The following is a 14,529-nucleotide window of genomic DNA, read 5'->3' as shown; positions in this document are numbered from 1 at the left end:
CCCTGGAGAAAGTCTAAGCTTCTTGCTTCGGAAATCCCGGGTCGTTTTCTACTCTCTCCCTGCCTAATTGTTGCCAAAAATCTATCTTAAAGGGGGGAAACACAGATTAGCGCTTCTCCCTAATCGGGTCCTAGAGAGTCCAAGGTGCTCACTCTTCCCCATATATAGAGGCCAAGCGCCCTGGGGCTTTCCATTTGCACACTGCCCACTCCGAGCCCAGTTTCCTTCTCCTCCCACCCGGGAGGACCAGTTCCTGTTGGAAACTAAAATTTTCTTTTCCCTTTTGAGGCCCCCGCAGGCTTAGCCCGACCCCATTTACAACCCCTGAGGACTCCTCAATCCTTTCCTTACAAAGGGAGGGAGTTTGGCTGAATGCAACCTCCCTGAGCCTTGGGAGCGCCCTGGATGCTCAACCGTCAGCTGCCAAGTAGGGCTGATTTCATTCGAGCCTCCCATCTTTAGATGCTAGAGTCGGAGGCGGAGAGCGCTCTGCAGGGCGCTGCGCGTCGGGACAGAGTGGGGAAGGGGTTAAAAGGGGGGAGAAGGCTGGAACTAGGGAAGTGTGGACCAGACTTCCACAACAGCGGAGTCACGAGTGAAATACTCTTAGAGACTTTTCGCAGATGCACCTCGCGGGCTTGTTGTTGTTTTATTATTATTATGTTCAGGCCATCGCAAAAGGTTAGGAAACCAGACTTAGAAATGGGATAATCCTAGTCTAAATATTAAAAGTAAAATCAGAACCGGACGAATATTTACCCAGAGACTACACAGATATTTCGCTCTGCAAGGGTGGAAAAGTGCTGTGAGAACGCACTGGCTGCAAGGACTTCGCCGGTTTTGCATTTTTTTCCCTTGGAAAGATACAGAGGGACAAAAAGGATAAAAAGCAGCTTTCTCGATTATATTTATTCTCCCATTCCCCTTTTCCCCCTTTCCGTCTGTTTTAGACCGCAGTAGCTCCCCATGTTTCTCCAGTAATGGGCGGCTACGAGCCTGGGTCCAAATTGCACGCTTTGCAATATTCTCCTTTTTAAGTGTCTCGCCGACCAACACAAAAGGTGAAAAAAAAAGTACGTTGGATCAATAACCAAGATTGTTATTTAGATAATGAATTAATCTCCCTGTTATAATACTTTTTATAGTGAACTTTGAACCCCTTCTATGAGCAAAAGGAGTTTAGAGGAAAAAAGTCTCCAACAGGATTAAGGTTTTAATTACAATTCCCTATCGAAGTAACATGTTTGATTAGCTGATCTTATCAATTAATAGTAACATTAAAGCTTATGAAACAGATTCGAGGGAAAATATGCTGGGGGGGTGGTGGGAGGGGAAGGATCTTTAAAAGCGAATGTTGCGGGAGACCTTGTGGGACTCCAGAAAAACGAGTCCGTGCACAAGAACCTATTCGGATGCTATTGCCCGCACACCTAACCAAGACCAAATTCTACTTAGAGGAAGAGAGAAGGGCGGGGTGGACAAAAGGGCAGTAGACTTATTCTGTTGGAAGAAGCTGCACTACCAACATCAGAAAAACCTTGCTAAGGAAAATAAACGAGCCATGGAAGGGATTCTCCCCAGCATGGGCCGGAATCAAAGTTGCTGCCCAACCAGGGCGGTATGCCGCTCATCGCATTTTGGTCAGCCTTATATTCGCAGGGAAAATACAGTAATTTGAGCATGCATCAACAGTTTTCCATGAAATACGAGTTAAAAGAAGTAATAGAACTAATCACTGTCTCCTCAAATCAAGTAGAAAACATTTCAATGCACTAATTAGAGTAATTAGAATAATAAGCCTCTGCCTATATGTGGTAAGACAATGTGTACAAACAACTTTATTTAATGTATACTGGTAATCAGTGATGCGTGCGTGCTTGAATGCTTAGTGCAATAAAACTAACCTCCGTCCGCCCAAACAATCAAATACAAATTAGTTTAATGATTGTGCCTGCTGCATGTCTTAGAAATCCACAGGCAGAGGCGAGTAAATAGAACCATCCTTGTTTGTGTGTATGTCTCCCCTACTGACCAGGGAACTGCTGTCGCCTCCATCCACTGGGCAATGAATGACTGTAGATGTGAATGAATGAATCAAGGAGTGAAGGAAAGGAAAGAATTAATGAATGAAGCAGGAAAACCAAAACGGCCTAAACTTTTAAAATAAGAGGTTTATACTAAACAAACCTGCCCAGGAGTATAGGGAGAGGCTGCCTTGCTGACGACATTCAACCTAGCTTCCTGAACCACTTGATACCCCTAAATGTGAACATCTATTAGAAACTTACACTTGCCTGAGCTTTATTTAATAAACTTTGTGGGCCTAGGAATAAGTTAGGAACTTAGCCTCTTTAGACAATACCATTCTGTTCTTGGGGACTGTCCACACAAATCTCTCTAATGAATTCTCTAGATCCAGGTTCTTTCTAAGTAGTGTGATTTTCTTCAACCAGCCAATGCCCTCTGGTTAATCTATAGGAGTTAGTGAGATGTTCAAACCAAAAAGTAGCTTCAAAGGCACCTACCATCCTCTTCTGAGTCCCAGGATATTTCTTTGCCATAGCCAAGTTAACTTATGCAACAAACTTAACCCCCTTTCACCTTTTGGGTAGTATGTTACTCTGGTCCTTCGAATGTCAGACAGGGAGGAATTCAGCTAATTTTACTTCCTCCCACAACAGTGATTTTTCACCTGCTTAAGAATAAGAACAATTTCACAGGGAGTCAAAACTTGCTGATTTTCTAGGGTCTTTCTCTGTTTTTCAACATCTAGTTTGGTCCCTCTGGACTTTTTTGCAGAAGAGCCTGAGAAAACGGATACTTGCAGAAAACTTGCTTTGCTTAGAAAAACTCATTCTAAAACTTGTCTAGCATCTAAGAAAGAATACTACCATCTTTCAAAATTATGGTAAATCTCTTTACAGTGATGCCCTTTCTCCTGGCCCCTAAGTTCCATTTCAAAGGAAATCATTTCCCTTCTATATCTCTATTACTTCAGTCCAGGGTTTTGCCTTTCTGACACCCTTCCTTTTGTCGATCTGTGCCAGTTGATTCCTTCTTTATATTCAACAGCAAAGTGCCATAGCAGGATGTAGTAGAGGTGATACACCCGGATCCAGAGGAAAAAAGGCTTTTTGTACAGACCTACTTTTTGTCTTCTTCAAGTCGTGTAAGTAAGCAAGCCCCACCTGTAACTGTTACTGTGTCCAACAAGTATTCTTCCTTAAAAATGCCCATCCTTGCAAAGTCCCTAGATCTGAGATACTTTCCAAGAAGTGGGACAAATAATTCAAGGCTACCTGCCTTCTTCCCTGACCCCTTTGCACTTCATCTCATCCCCTAAACCTTGGTTGAACATTGGGACCAAGACTCCAGACCAAATCAGATTTCTCTAAACTTAAGCCCAGAATAAAAAAAAAAAATTGCCTATTCAAAAAGCAGTCTACTTTGTGGTCTAACACACATACACACACAGTCCCACTCACTTCCCCTTAATCCAGACCTCCCCCAAGGGCTCTGAATCCAGAGTACAGAAAAGCAAGTAGCAAAGCTTTAACATTCATCTGTCCAAAACTATTGAAACTGACTTAAAGAATGTCAAAAAAAAATGGAGAAGTGAAAATACAGGAAATAACCAGCCTTTCGATCAAGGTCTCCTTATTTTTCTCTTAGGCCTTGAGACTGCAAAGCTCTAAGCTTTCCTTTCAACGTGCATACTCTAGCTAGTTAGCTTAGTGCAAGGGTGAAATGTGCGGTGTGATGCAGATGAGTCTCATTTGCTTCTCTGTATAAGAAGATCCGGTATCTCTAATTCGTGCCCCTACAGCAAATTCACCAGCCTGCCCAATTCAAAGGCTTTACTACTACCGTGATGAAATATTTTGTTAAAGGAACAGAAAAATAAGTTACTGAGGGTAAAGAATTCCCTTCAGAATCATGTGCCACGGAACATAAAAGATCACACAAAATTTCTTCTGATGGAACGAAATGTCCAATTGGGGAGGGGAAAAAGCCTCATGATGCTGAAAAATCATATTTTTCTTTGAATGAAAGCTGAGTGCCTTACAATTGGTAACTGGTGTTGGAAACCTAAAAGCCACTTTTCTTTCTCACTTATACTCAAATAACTGAATTTATTTTACTGTATTTTTATTTTTACAAAACAACAGTAGCAAGAAATGAAAAAAATATCTTGTGGGAGGAAAGAATGCGATCCCTATCCAAAAGGACGCTGAGTTCAAGTTTAACCTACCGATGTATTTATCGCAGTCCTGTGGCACATAGAGAGTTAATCATACACAATTTATAACAATCAAAGGCCCGTTCGTATTGCTCAGATGGGGACCTAATGCTTCCCCTTTCCTTTTAAAATCTGTGGCAAAGTATGCTTTTGTGAGGCGTGTATTTTGTTTCCTTTTCTTAATGACAGTTATCCATTCTGAGGACTTGGAGCTGTTTACCACCAGCCATAGCCACTGTCGAGTATAGTCTTAGGCTTAGGAGAATGGAATATATAAGGTTTTCTTAAACCCCAGACAAAGAGCTATAAAAGCTCTGAAATACGTGGGTGGAATAAACTTTAAGAAAGATGTTCATTCTTGTAATGGTATGAAATAGCCCCTCAGACATCTCTTAAGCAAATAATATGTTTTAATTTTATCAATAACCAGAATTGTAGGAACAATAAAAAAAGAATCTGGGGCTGTTTTGATGGAATTTAGCAGTTACAACAAGCAGAGTTGTTTATTCGGACAAAGTGAAATTAGTACAAGATCAAGTTGATCCAACTAATAGGGAAAAAAAAGTAGCCTTAAGAAATAGAGGGGGAATAAATATTCTGGCTCTTTACCAAACACATGAATGATCTTAAGATACTCTCTGAATGAACATTTGCTTATCCCTAGAACCAAACAAAAGCACACAACAACAAACAAAAACCAATCCCATCTAAAAAGACATTTACTAGAAATGCCGTAACCTCTCCTTTGATAAGAGGGCAGGAAAATAATATAGATTCAGGAAACATGAAGCAATACATCTGATGTTTTCCTATTTAAGTTGCCGGTCCTAAGCTACTTCTGCATTGTTTGAAGGGGGAGAGGGGTGGGGATTCCAGGGTGGGGAGATATAATTCTGGGATTTCATCATCTCACTGATTCTTGCTTTATTTTTTTAAAGTAAAGCTCCCGAGTTGAGAAAATATGTAAAACCTGGATGAATATGACACCTTTATGTCTACTGCCAAGCAGAAACTTCAAAATGTTTCTTTCTTATCCATTGCTTTCCTCTGTCTTCTTCAGCTTATTGAAAGGTACACTTGCTCATGAAATATACAAAAAATTTCCCTCCCTCTCTAGCCTCCCCCTCCTCAAATTTCCCAGCCCATTGTCCTTCTGTATAAATAGTCTTTCCTCTCCATCCCTTTTCTAAGAATGCAAAAGGGAGAGGACAGTATTAGGAGTTTGATTAAGAAACAATAAAGACAAATCATAAAGTCGAGTCATAAGAAAATGACAACTGCTTTTGCTCCAAGTCCCATAGCAAAAAGGCTTGCTGCCTTGCTACTCTCGCAAATTATAATTCAGCTTACACATACATATGCACTAATATATGTACTCGAAAATAATTTTCTCCCTTTCATTGTTTCTTCAGCACCTCCTTCATTTGCTACTCTTGAAGGAAGGAGGAGCAAGACATAAATGACTTTATCCTGGCCATTTCACCAGCAAACTCCTTCTGCCCAGCAGGCTTTGGCCTCCATTGGTATGAGTAGGAGGAGAAGGAAGAGAAGAGAGGTGTGCTTTTTGTTGCTGAGATCTGAAATATAAATGAGGGTCACTTTATGAGAGCTGACTGTTCAGAAGTGACATTCCACAAGGATTGGATTCCATGTGGCCTGGCTGTCCATCCTACCTTCCCGGGACTCTTTCACATAATCACCTTTTCTGTCTCTCCTTTCTTAAAAAAAAAAAAAAAAGGCACTCCCTTGTTAGGAAAACATAAAGTGTTCTTCAAAAATCTTTCCAGCCTCTGTTGGGAATCTTGAGGGGGAAAGGGGAAAGAAAGCTTATTTACTGTAGCTATACCAAGGTCTCTGAGAACACAACTCTGATACTTAAATCAGGAGCCATGACCCAAGTTAGTAGGCATCATTGCCTGGATTTTGGTAGGGATTCTCAAATTGGGATCAAGGTTTGTCCAATAGCTGTGGCCTTTTCAGGTCTAAAAAGGCAGGTGCCCATCAGAAAGGAAAAACAACAACAATAAAAAACCTTGTCCAGTTGACACGTGATGTTTTCCAGTTGGCATGCCCCTCGTTTGGAACAAAATGATTCCTCTCAAAGTCCACTAAAATGTCCTGCAGAGGGCAGATGTTGCTTGTTTTCTGTATAAAATTCAGTGAAATATTGACCAAGGACTCAAATCTATACTAAGCTTAAACATTTTACCTATCAGCGTGTCTGCAGTCACCAAACACTTCTTCTTTCTGTCACTTCTCTGCCAGACTATTGATAAGATCATTTAGCTGTATCTGTTGGGGACCTGTGTAATATTGACTAGGAGTTAGAAAAGATGATCAGATCTAATAAGCCCCAAAACTAGCATCAAAAGAGATATTGTACTTATTCAACCAAAAGGCAAAGGGGATTTAGCAAACAGCATATCTATTAAATAACACATAGCAGTTTGGACTTCTAACTAGCCTAAAAACTGATTTCTTTAAAGAATATTTCCCTATTCATTTGGAATCTCCATGAATTACATAACTGATGTTGATAATAGTGATGATGATGAAGATAATAATAATATCTGTTCTGGGCATTGTGTACTCAGACCTTCCCCAAGATGCTTCTTTCCTATGTTCTTTCTTTCTATTTTATGGCTTCTTATTGCCTGAAGAGAAATAAACACTGCCTTGTAAACCATTGCTAAATCCATCTCGTTTTGTAAAACTAACGCGAGAATACACTTGACACGACTATAAACACTTGGCGAACACAATGATATTGCATGGATTTCAGGAATACCCTTGCAACATATTTGATCTCTTAAAAAATGAAAATAAATAACTCTTTTAAATAAGCTCCACTTTTCTTAAAGAAAGATCTTATATTATATAAAGAGATATGGGCAGAGTTTAACATCCTTCAAGTTCCACAGATGCTTTCAAAGAAGAGTGTACTCAGCCTGACAGGGTAATGCTAACCTGGAAAGAGGATATGTGTGTGTGTGTGTGTGTGTGTATACATATATATGTATGTATGTATGTATGTATGTATGTATGTATGTATGTATCTATTTATACAGCACAAGATCCATCTGTAAGACCATCAACAGTGAGGAAATGAAAGCTCAAACTCTCTGACCATTTGGAAGAAATATTAATAACAAATTGATTGGCAGGTGCTGGGTTGATATTTTGGAAGGGAAATGAAATCACAACTTGTGCTCTACCAAAAGACTATGGAAGTTATAAACATGAAATCTGCCAGTATATGCATAAAATTTATTCCAAAACTTCATAAAGTTAAAAGGAAGTGAGGTGTTTTACACATAACTCAGCAAAAAGACTAGATTTTTGCCCCTTTAAAATTTAAGAACTATGCAAATTGGCATTATCTTTAAAAATAAAATAAAGATTTTTCAATAATTAGGACAAACTATGAAGGTATTGTGCATTTGTTTTATGTAGATAATAAAATATTACTTTAACATAAATATATAAGGATCTCTGCGTTTTTATTTTTCCCCACAAGCACAACCAAATATACCAAAACAAAGTATTTTTTTAAAGACTGAATAAAAAAAAATTACATCCCATATAGATTTTGTTCACCTAGTCATTTAAAGCTACAGAAAAAAAAATCAGTTTCCAGAACCTTTTTGCTTCAAAAGAAATAAATATACATTGAGGCAGGCCACTTAAAAATGATATGAAAATATTTCCCTGGGTAGCATTTTAAAAAAAGTAAAATAGACAAAGAAACATTTAAACTATTTCTGCATTTCAAAAGACAAATATTAAACATATGTACATTGTGGTAAGGTTCAGTGGTAACTTTTGTTTTTAGGAAAACCTGTTAAGAGTTAGAGGATCTACAGACATATCCTCTGAACTCTGTCTTCTGACCTTACCCAAGAATTAACAAGTCTCTGAAAGTTCATTTCCTCCCTTTACCATTGGATATCTGCCCTGCCCTAAATTACTTCACTAAGGGCCAGTCCCTAACACTGAAAGAATAAGTAGCTTGATGCACCCCAAAGCAGTTCTGTGCCCTATCACTGTGATCATCGTTGGGGAAATGCAATAAAGGCAAATAAACATGCCTGTTATAAATTTCTATTTATCTGGCAAAACTTTGAAACTCAGATGGTCACGGGAGTCTGAAAATAAAATAAAAAGCATATTCTCTTAAAAATAAAAACAAACCAAAACTCAAACCTGGCAGTATTGTAGTACTGAATTGCAGTATGAAGCTAAACCCTGAATTTGTGGTAGTGAGTTTCATTGTAAAAAAAAAAAAAAAAGCTAACACTGGACAACAAAAACCTTTTTAGATTAAAAACAATAAAAACGTCTTTTCCATTTAGTGACCACTTTTGCCAACTACGTTTTTAAAATGTAACTTATCACAGTTTAATGGTGTTAATTTCTCAATAGTTTCAAGTTTTCTCTAAGACTTCCCTGTAGTCTTTTGCTTTTGGAAAAGTTAACCATTTTCCATGAAGAGAAGGTCAAGAAAAGCACTTAAATCTATTAACAAAGGGGAGAAAAGGATGGATTGAAGATAGCAATTCTCTCCCCCCGCCCCCCTTTAATTTGGCTCCCTTAGTGAGAGAGAAAAAAACTGCCCAAGTCTGACTGGCCTTTCGTGCCACAAATGATGAAAGGAGAAGGCGTGGGATGATACATTTTGAGTTGAAAAATAAAACCTGAGCTAGTCAAGATAAAATCAGTGCACAAATCGGAGAGAACTCCTATGTATGCACAAATGTATTTTATGGTAATAAATGCATACACCATTACATTCTCGGATTGTTTTCTTTTAAGTGAAAACACTCTTTTAGAGTTCCCAAGTTTAATTGCTGTCGTCAGCACAAATATTTCCTTGAGATGACGTTATGAAAACTGAAGGCAGAGAACTTTCTGTGGGGTGTCTGAGGGCAAATATTTCCCTAGTTCTCTTCAAAGTGCCACTCTCTTTCTGTTGGACAACTCTGGAAATGTATTTAACCTCCACATTTCCTCGGAGCTCTTTCACAATGGACCCGCCTGCTAAAATGAAGCAATCAGTCACTCAGTATCGATTTTTCTTTTTCTTCCTTCCTCCCTCTCCCCCACCCCCCCCCAACACTGCCTGAAAATGAAGTTTACTTTGTTGGTAGCAACCTAAGGAGGACTCAACTTTCTGTCCTAGGTTCGGAACTTGGCTCGGATAAATTGGGGAGACGATGCACGTTTCTTGAAATCGGAAACTGTTTATTTTGTATGAAGCCAATCATTTTGCTTTGGTAAAAGGAGAAAATAAACGTTACACCGATGTAAGGGGAGCTGAAGGTAACCAAAATTCACATACAAGCAAAGAGAACAAGGGTCAACATACTCAGAAGAGTTGCCAAAAACTGGCCAACTCTCGTTGCTGAATAAAAAATACAAGGCAATTTCAAAGTGAACCTGTGGGGTGGGGGGGGAAATAGGGTGGGTAGGGGATATTTTCATGAATTGGTTCATGTAAACTTCAATTTTCTTGCAGTGCAAATTTCTACGGTTAAATACTGTTGACATCAAAGAATCTGTATATTGTTTTGTCCTCTCTCCCGTTGGGAATCCACATTAAATAAACACCGGCAGCATGTGCGAACTATGAGCTTCATTCCAGGATGGAAACTGCAATTGTGTTTATCATGGTTTGGCAGATATTTTTTGGTAATTAATTTAGTTTTGCCAGGTATTTATCTCGGTGCCTGTCATCTCTCCCTCTTCCCCCCCTCTCATCCTCCCCCCTCTCCCTTTCCCCTCTGTGTGTGTGAGATACTCACTCCACTCCATTGCCTGGGTACTCGCCTGTAAAGGTCAAAACACATCGTTACACCTGCTACCCTTTAAAGGATAGTCCAGTGATTTCGTTGCCTTTTTTTCCCCTTGGGGGGGGGTGTTAAAAAAACAATCAGAAGTTAAAGCGGGAACAATGGGACTGGGGAGTGGGTAAGAAAGGAGGGGAAGAGGGAGCGAAGGGGGGGGAGCAATCCCTTCGTACTTCCCCTCCCCCCAAAAGAGTTCACTGGACTGGAGTCTGCACCCCGTGGTGTGGTGGCGTGTCCCTACTCCCCCCGTATACATCCTCGGCTCCCGGCAGAGTCCCTCCCGGAGGAGTCATCCTTTTCTCTTTCTGTCTCCTGTTACAAAACCAAACTCTCACCACCTCCTTCTCCAATTGTAAGCTGTCCGCCAGGGAGGTGATCTCCTGGGCCGAGGGCTTGGGACATTTGAGGAAATGGCTTTCCAGAGCCCCCTTGACGCTCACCTCGATGGAGGTCCTCTTTTTCCGCTTGCGCCCCTGGGCTGCGATCTTGTCTATGCTGGTGGGACTGCCCGAGGACGAGTCCGCCTCCTCCAACCACTTGTTCAACAAAGGCTTCAGCTTGCACATGTTCTTGAAGCTCAGCTGCAGGGCCTCGAACCTACAGATGGTGGTCTGCGAAAACACGTTTCCGTACAAGGTGCCCAGCGCCAGTCCCACGTCCGCTTGGGTAAATCCTAGTTTGATCCGCCGCTGCTTGAACTGCTTGGCGAACTGCTCCAGGTCATCCGAGGTCGGCGTGTCCTCGTCCGAGTGTGGATCGTGGTGGGGCCCCGGGTGACCTGGCGGGCCCTGTGGCGGCGGCGGCGGCGGCGGGGGCTGCTGGTGCGGGTGGGAGTGCGGGTGCGGGTGGTGATCCCCGTGGTGCTGCTCGTCGTGGGCGTCCCGCAGGCCGTGGTGGTGGAGCCCCGTGGGCTGGCCCCCAGCGCCCAACATGCCGTTCACGGTGAAGCTGGGCTGCGAGTAGAGCAAGCCCCCGTTGGACGCTCCCATGCTGGGAGGGAGGTGAGCCGCTGCAGCCGCGCTCCTCCATGCCCCGGGCCCCGGGTGGTGATTGGCGGCGTGGTGGACCAGATGCGGTGGCCGCTGCTGCTGCTGCTGCTGCTGCTGCTGTTGCTGCTGCTGCTGCTGTTGCTGCTGCTGGTGCTGCTGCTGCTGCTGCAGGGACCCCGGCCCGTGAAGCTCATCTCCACGCCCGGGCTGCTGTACCACCACCGAGGGCTTGATGTCCGGCTGGCCCAGGGGGCTAGTAGACCACGGGGAGCCGTCTCCGCCGCCCCCGCCGCCACCCCCGCCCCCGCCGCCGCCTCCGCCCCCGCCGCCCCCGCCGCCGCCGCCGTGGGACAGCGCGGTGATCCACTGGTGAGCGTGGCTGAGCGGGTGTCCGTTGCTCTGCAGCGCGGCGTAGTCGCCCTGCACCAGGCTCTGCGCCTCTCGGTAGCCTCCAGTGCCTTGCTGCATGCCGCCCGGCGGCTCGGCGTGCACGATGGAGGCGCTGGAGGTGAGCAGGCTGTAGTGGTTAGACGCTGCGGTCGCCATGACTCTCGGAGCCGGACTGATCGCGCCGGTTAAAGGAGCCGCGCATTTGACAGTTACTTTTTCGCCTCGGGCTCCCTCTCCCTCTCTCTTTTCTCTCCCCCCGCCTGATGCTCCGACGCCTGCTCCGACGCCTGCTGGGGCTGCTACTGCTACTGCTGCCGCTGCTCCAGCTTCTCTCCTTTCCTCCCTCCCTCCCTTTCTCCCTCCCTCCCTCTCTCTTTCTCCTCCTCTCCCTCCCTCCCTCTCTCTCCCTTGCTCGCTCCGCTCTCTACCCTCTCTCTCTCTAGCTTTCTCTCTCTCCCTCTCCCGCTCTCTTGGCAGCTCCGGCTCGCAGCGGCACGCGCCCGGGCCCCTCCCCCATCACCCCCTTCCATTGGCTCTGCACCTTTTGATTTACGTGGATACCGTTAGCAACCGCCCGGGACGGCGGAGCTGATTGGACAGCCTGCTTTCCCCCCTCCCCCATTTCCCCGCCTCTCCTCCTCCTGTCTTCTCTCTCTCCCTCTCTCCTCCTTATTCTGATTGTCCCCCCCCCCCATCCGCCCCCTCTACCTCCTCTTTGGTGGGCCCCGCCCCCCATCTGTTTCCAAAGCGCCGAGAAGCGGGGCGGGAGGGCAGACCCTGCGCTCTAGTCAACTGCGGCCACATGGAAGAATTGGGAGGATGGGGTTCACGCCTTCTTCCCAGTAGAATATGTGAGGTAGGAGGGGAGACAGGACGAAGACTGGGTTGTACTGAACCGGAGGAAGCCCAATTCTTATTCCTGCAGGGGACACGCGCGCGCGTGCAGACACCCCCCCCCCCCACCCCATCTCATTCAAACACCGTTAGACTTTCAAACCTAAAACCAAGTGGAGTCTGACTCCTGTTGGAATAATCTCAGTGCAGGGTCAAGGGCCGAGAAGCATACTCTCATTGCATCATTTGGATGCGCAGTGAGGGTTCTAGCACCAGAGCCTATGGATTCCTTTGCTCCAGAAAAGTATCTCTCTCCCCACCCCCCTCACCCCGGCACCCCGAACACTACCCTCCCGCATGGACTATGCCTTTTCAAGGTTACAGATCTAGTTTTATTTCCGCGCCTTTCACTCATTCCCACCTGCTCCTGGGAACTGCCAGTAACCAAGAGAGAGTGAGAGTCCTGTCTGGCTAAACAGAAGACTGTGGAGCAGTCCCGATGGTATTGCTGCCTGGGCTTAGATTTTGCCAGACAGTGAGGTTCTGGTGTTAGTATCACTTGGAATGAATGTCCCACGCTGTCAGATTCATATACATGCACGAAACTCACTGGAGTGCACGCACAACCTCTGGTTTGAAAACTTTAGTTACTGGGTGGGAAAACTCCTTCCCTTGGAGGTGGTGGAACTGCAAGAGTGGGTAGGCAAAGGCAGAAAGTACCATTCTTCGTCTTCTTCTAAAGGTAATGTGTATCGCTCGGAAGAAACCCCTTTGCTCTGGACATTTCCACACATTCTTAACATTAACCAATCATTTCCGTCTCCGGAGCTTTTCCTTGTAACTTCGTTGGATATTTTAGAAATAGAACTGAAGAGGAAGATGTGTATGTGTGGGATAAGGAATAGATAGGAAGTAATCTGTCTGAAAACTTTTGTTGGGTTTCATAGTTTAACACTCGGGTCAATATCTGACCAAACCCCGCTCCGTCTCCAGCCAATTCAAAGAGCAAACAGCAAGGCATTGTACTGCCCTAACCACTGTTGCTCCTGCGGGGGGCGGGGGGGGGGGGAGGGAGGGAGAGTTGGGGGGGGGATGAGGGGGAATGAGAGCATCTTACAGTTAATTTCCTGACTTAACTCAGTAGCAGGTGCCAGCCTAGTCCGGAAATGTACAGTGGGCAGGGATTTTGACGATCCTGAAAGTTATCTAGCTAGATTTAATGTTGCTACAGTCTCCCATCCTGGAGAGACTCAGGAATATCCGTTATACATCAGAATGGCTGGAGACTTAAGAGCCAAGAGGACATAGTTCTCGGAACAACTGGGGTGGGGGCGGGAGGCAGGGAGGCAAGGAGAAAGAAGGCAGACATGTATAAAAGTTGCAAACCAAAGGGAGAGATAAAGACCTAGGAGGAAACTGATCTTAGTCCCCAGCGCACAAGTAGCGAAGGCGCCGGAAGTGGCTCTTGTCCCTGAGTTAGGAGCCCAATAAACTGCTCCAGGGGAGTGGTTCTCTGCCTCCAAGCATCTTGGAAGTACCCCAATGGAGTGGACTGGAGAATTTGTCATTACTAACGAGAGGCAGCGTTCTTCTGGGAATGGTTGAGTTTATAAATTACTACGTTAACCACTCCGGCAAGGCAGTGTGGCTGAAATTTTTCCACGTGTTCTATGTTTTTGAGTGTGTGTACGTGTGTTTGTGTGTGAAATGGGTTGGGGGAGGGACCAGCTGCCAGGCATACCATATACACGCGAACTGGCAAACACATTCACGCACAAAGGACTGTGCAGGGTAAACTCTTTCCCAGGGTTCGAATTGGGCGAGCAAAGTTAGGATTTGCCAAGAAAATAGATCAGACACTGGTTAACTAGACTTCCTTTAACATAAACGGTAATAATTTTTTAACCGCGAAACTCTAGCCAGTACTTGTGCCCTCTTCTGATCCTAGCCGGAAGAAATAGGTTGGAAGAGAGGAGGCCAACTCCTATCGAGTTAGTGACTTCCCTACCTTCTTCTCTGTCTACTGCTTTGATTATCCCCGTCCCACCCAACCACACCACCATACATACACTGCACATACCCCTCTTCTCTTTTGCCTATCCACTTGGATTTAGAGCAGTGAGAGTCAGCTCGATCTACGCTCTGAACCCGCTCATCTCTCCAGGATGCCAGCTGCCGCCACTGCTACTATTATAGTCCAGCTGCAGCCTCCAGCACCAGCAGCCGCGAG

General features: G+C 44.6%; 1 protein-coding gene across 1 annotated transcript; it reads right to left on the bottom strand.

Moving 5' to 3' along the window:
- Nucleotides 1–9,466: 9,466 nt before the first annotated feature.
- Nucleotides 9,467–11,720, bottom strand: POU3F2 (POU class 3 homeobox 2). Its single transcript, XM_072642902.1, has one exon. The coding sequence runs from the start codon at nucleotides 11,619–11,621 to the stop codon at nucleotides 10,281–10,283; it is 1,341 nt and encodes a 446-aa protein (XP_072499003.1). The 5' UTR covers nucleotides 11,622–11,720; the 3' UTR covers nucleotides 9,467–10,280.
- Nucleotides 11,721–14,529: the final 2,809 nt, after the last annotated feature.

This window comes from Notamacropus eugenii, chromosome 2 (genome assembly GCF_028372415.1).
Source record: "Notamacropus eugenii isolate mMacEug1 chromosome 2, mMacEug1.pri_v2, whole genome shotgun sequence".
NCBI classification, from domain to species: Eukaryota; Metazoa; Chordata; class Mammalia; order Diprotodontia; family Macropodidae; genus Notamacropus; species Notamacropus eugenii.
The sequence above is the reverse complement of the archived record's forward strand: the minus strand, read 5'-3'. Positions and strand labels throughout refer to the sequence as shown.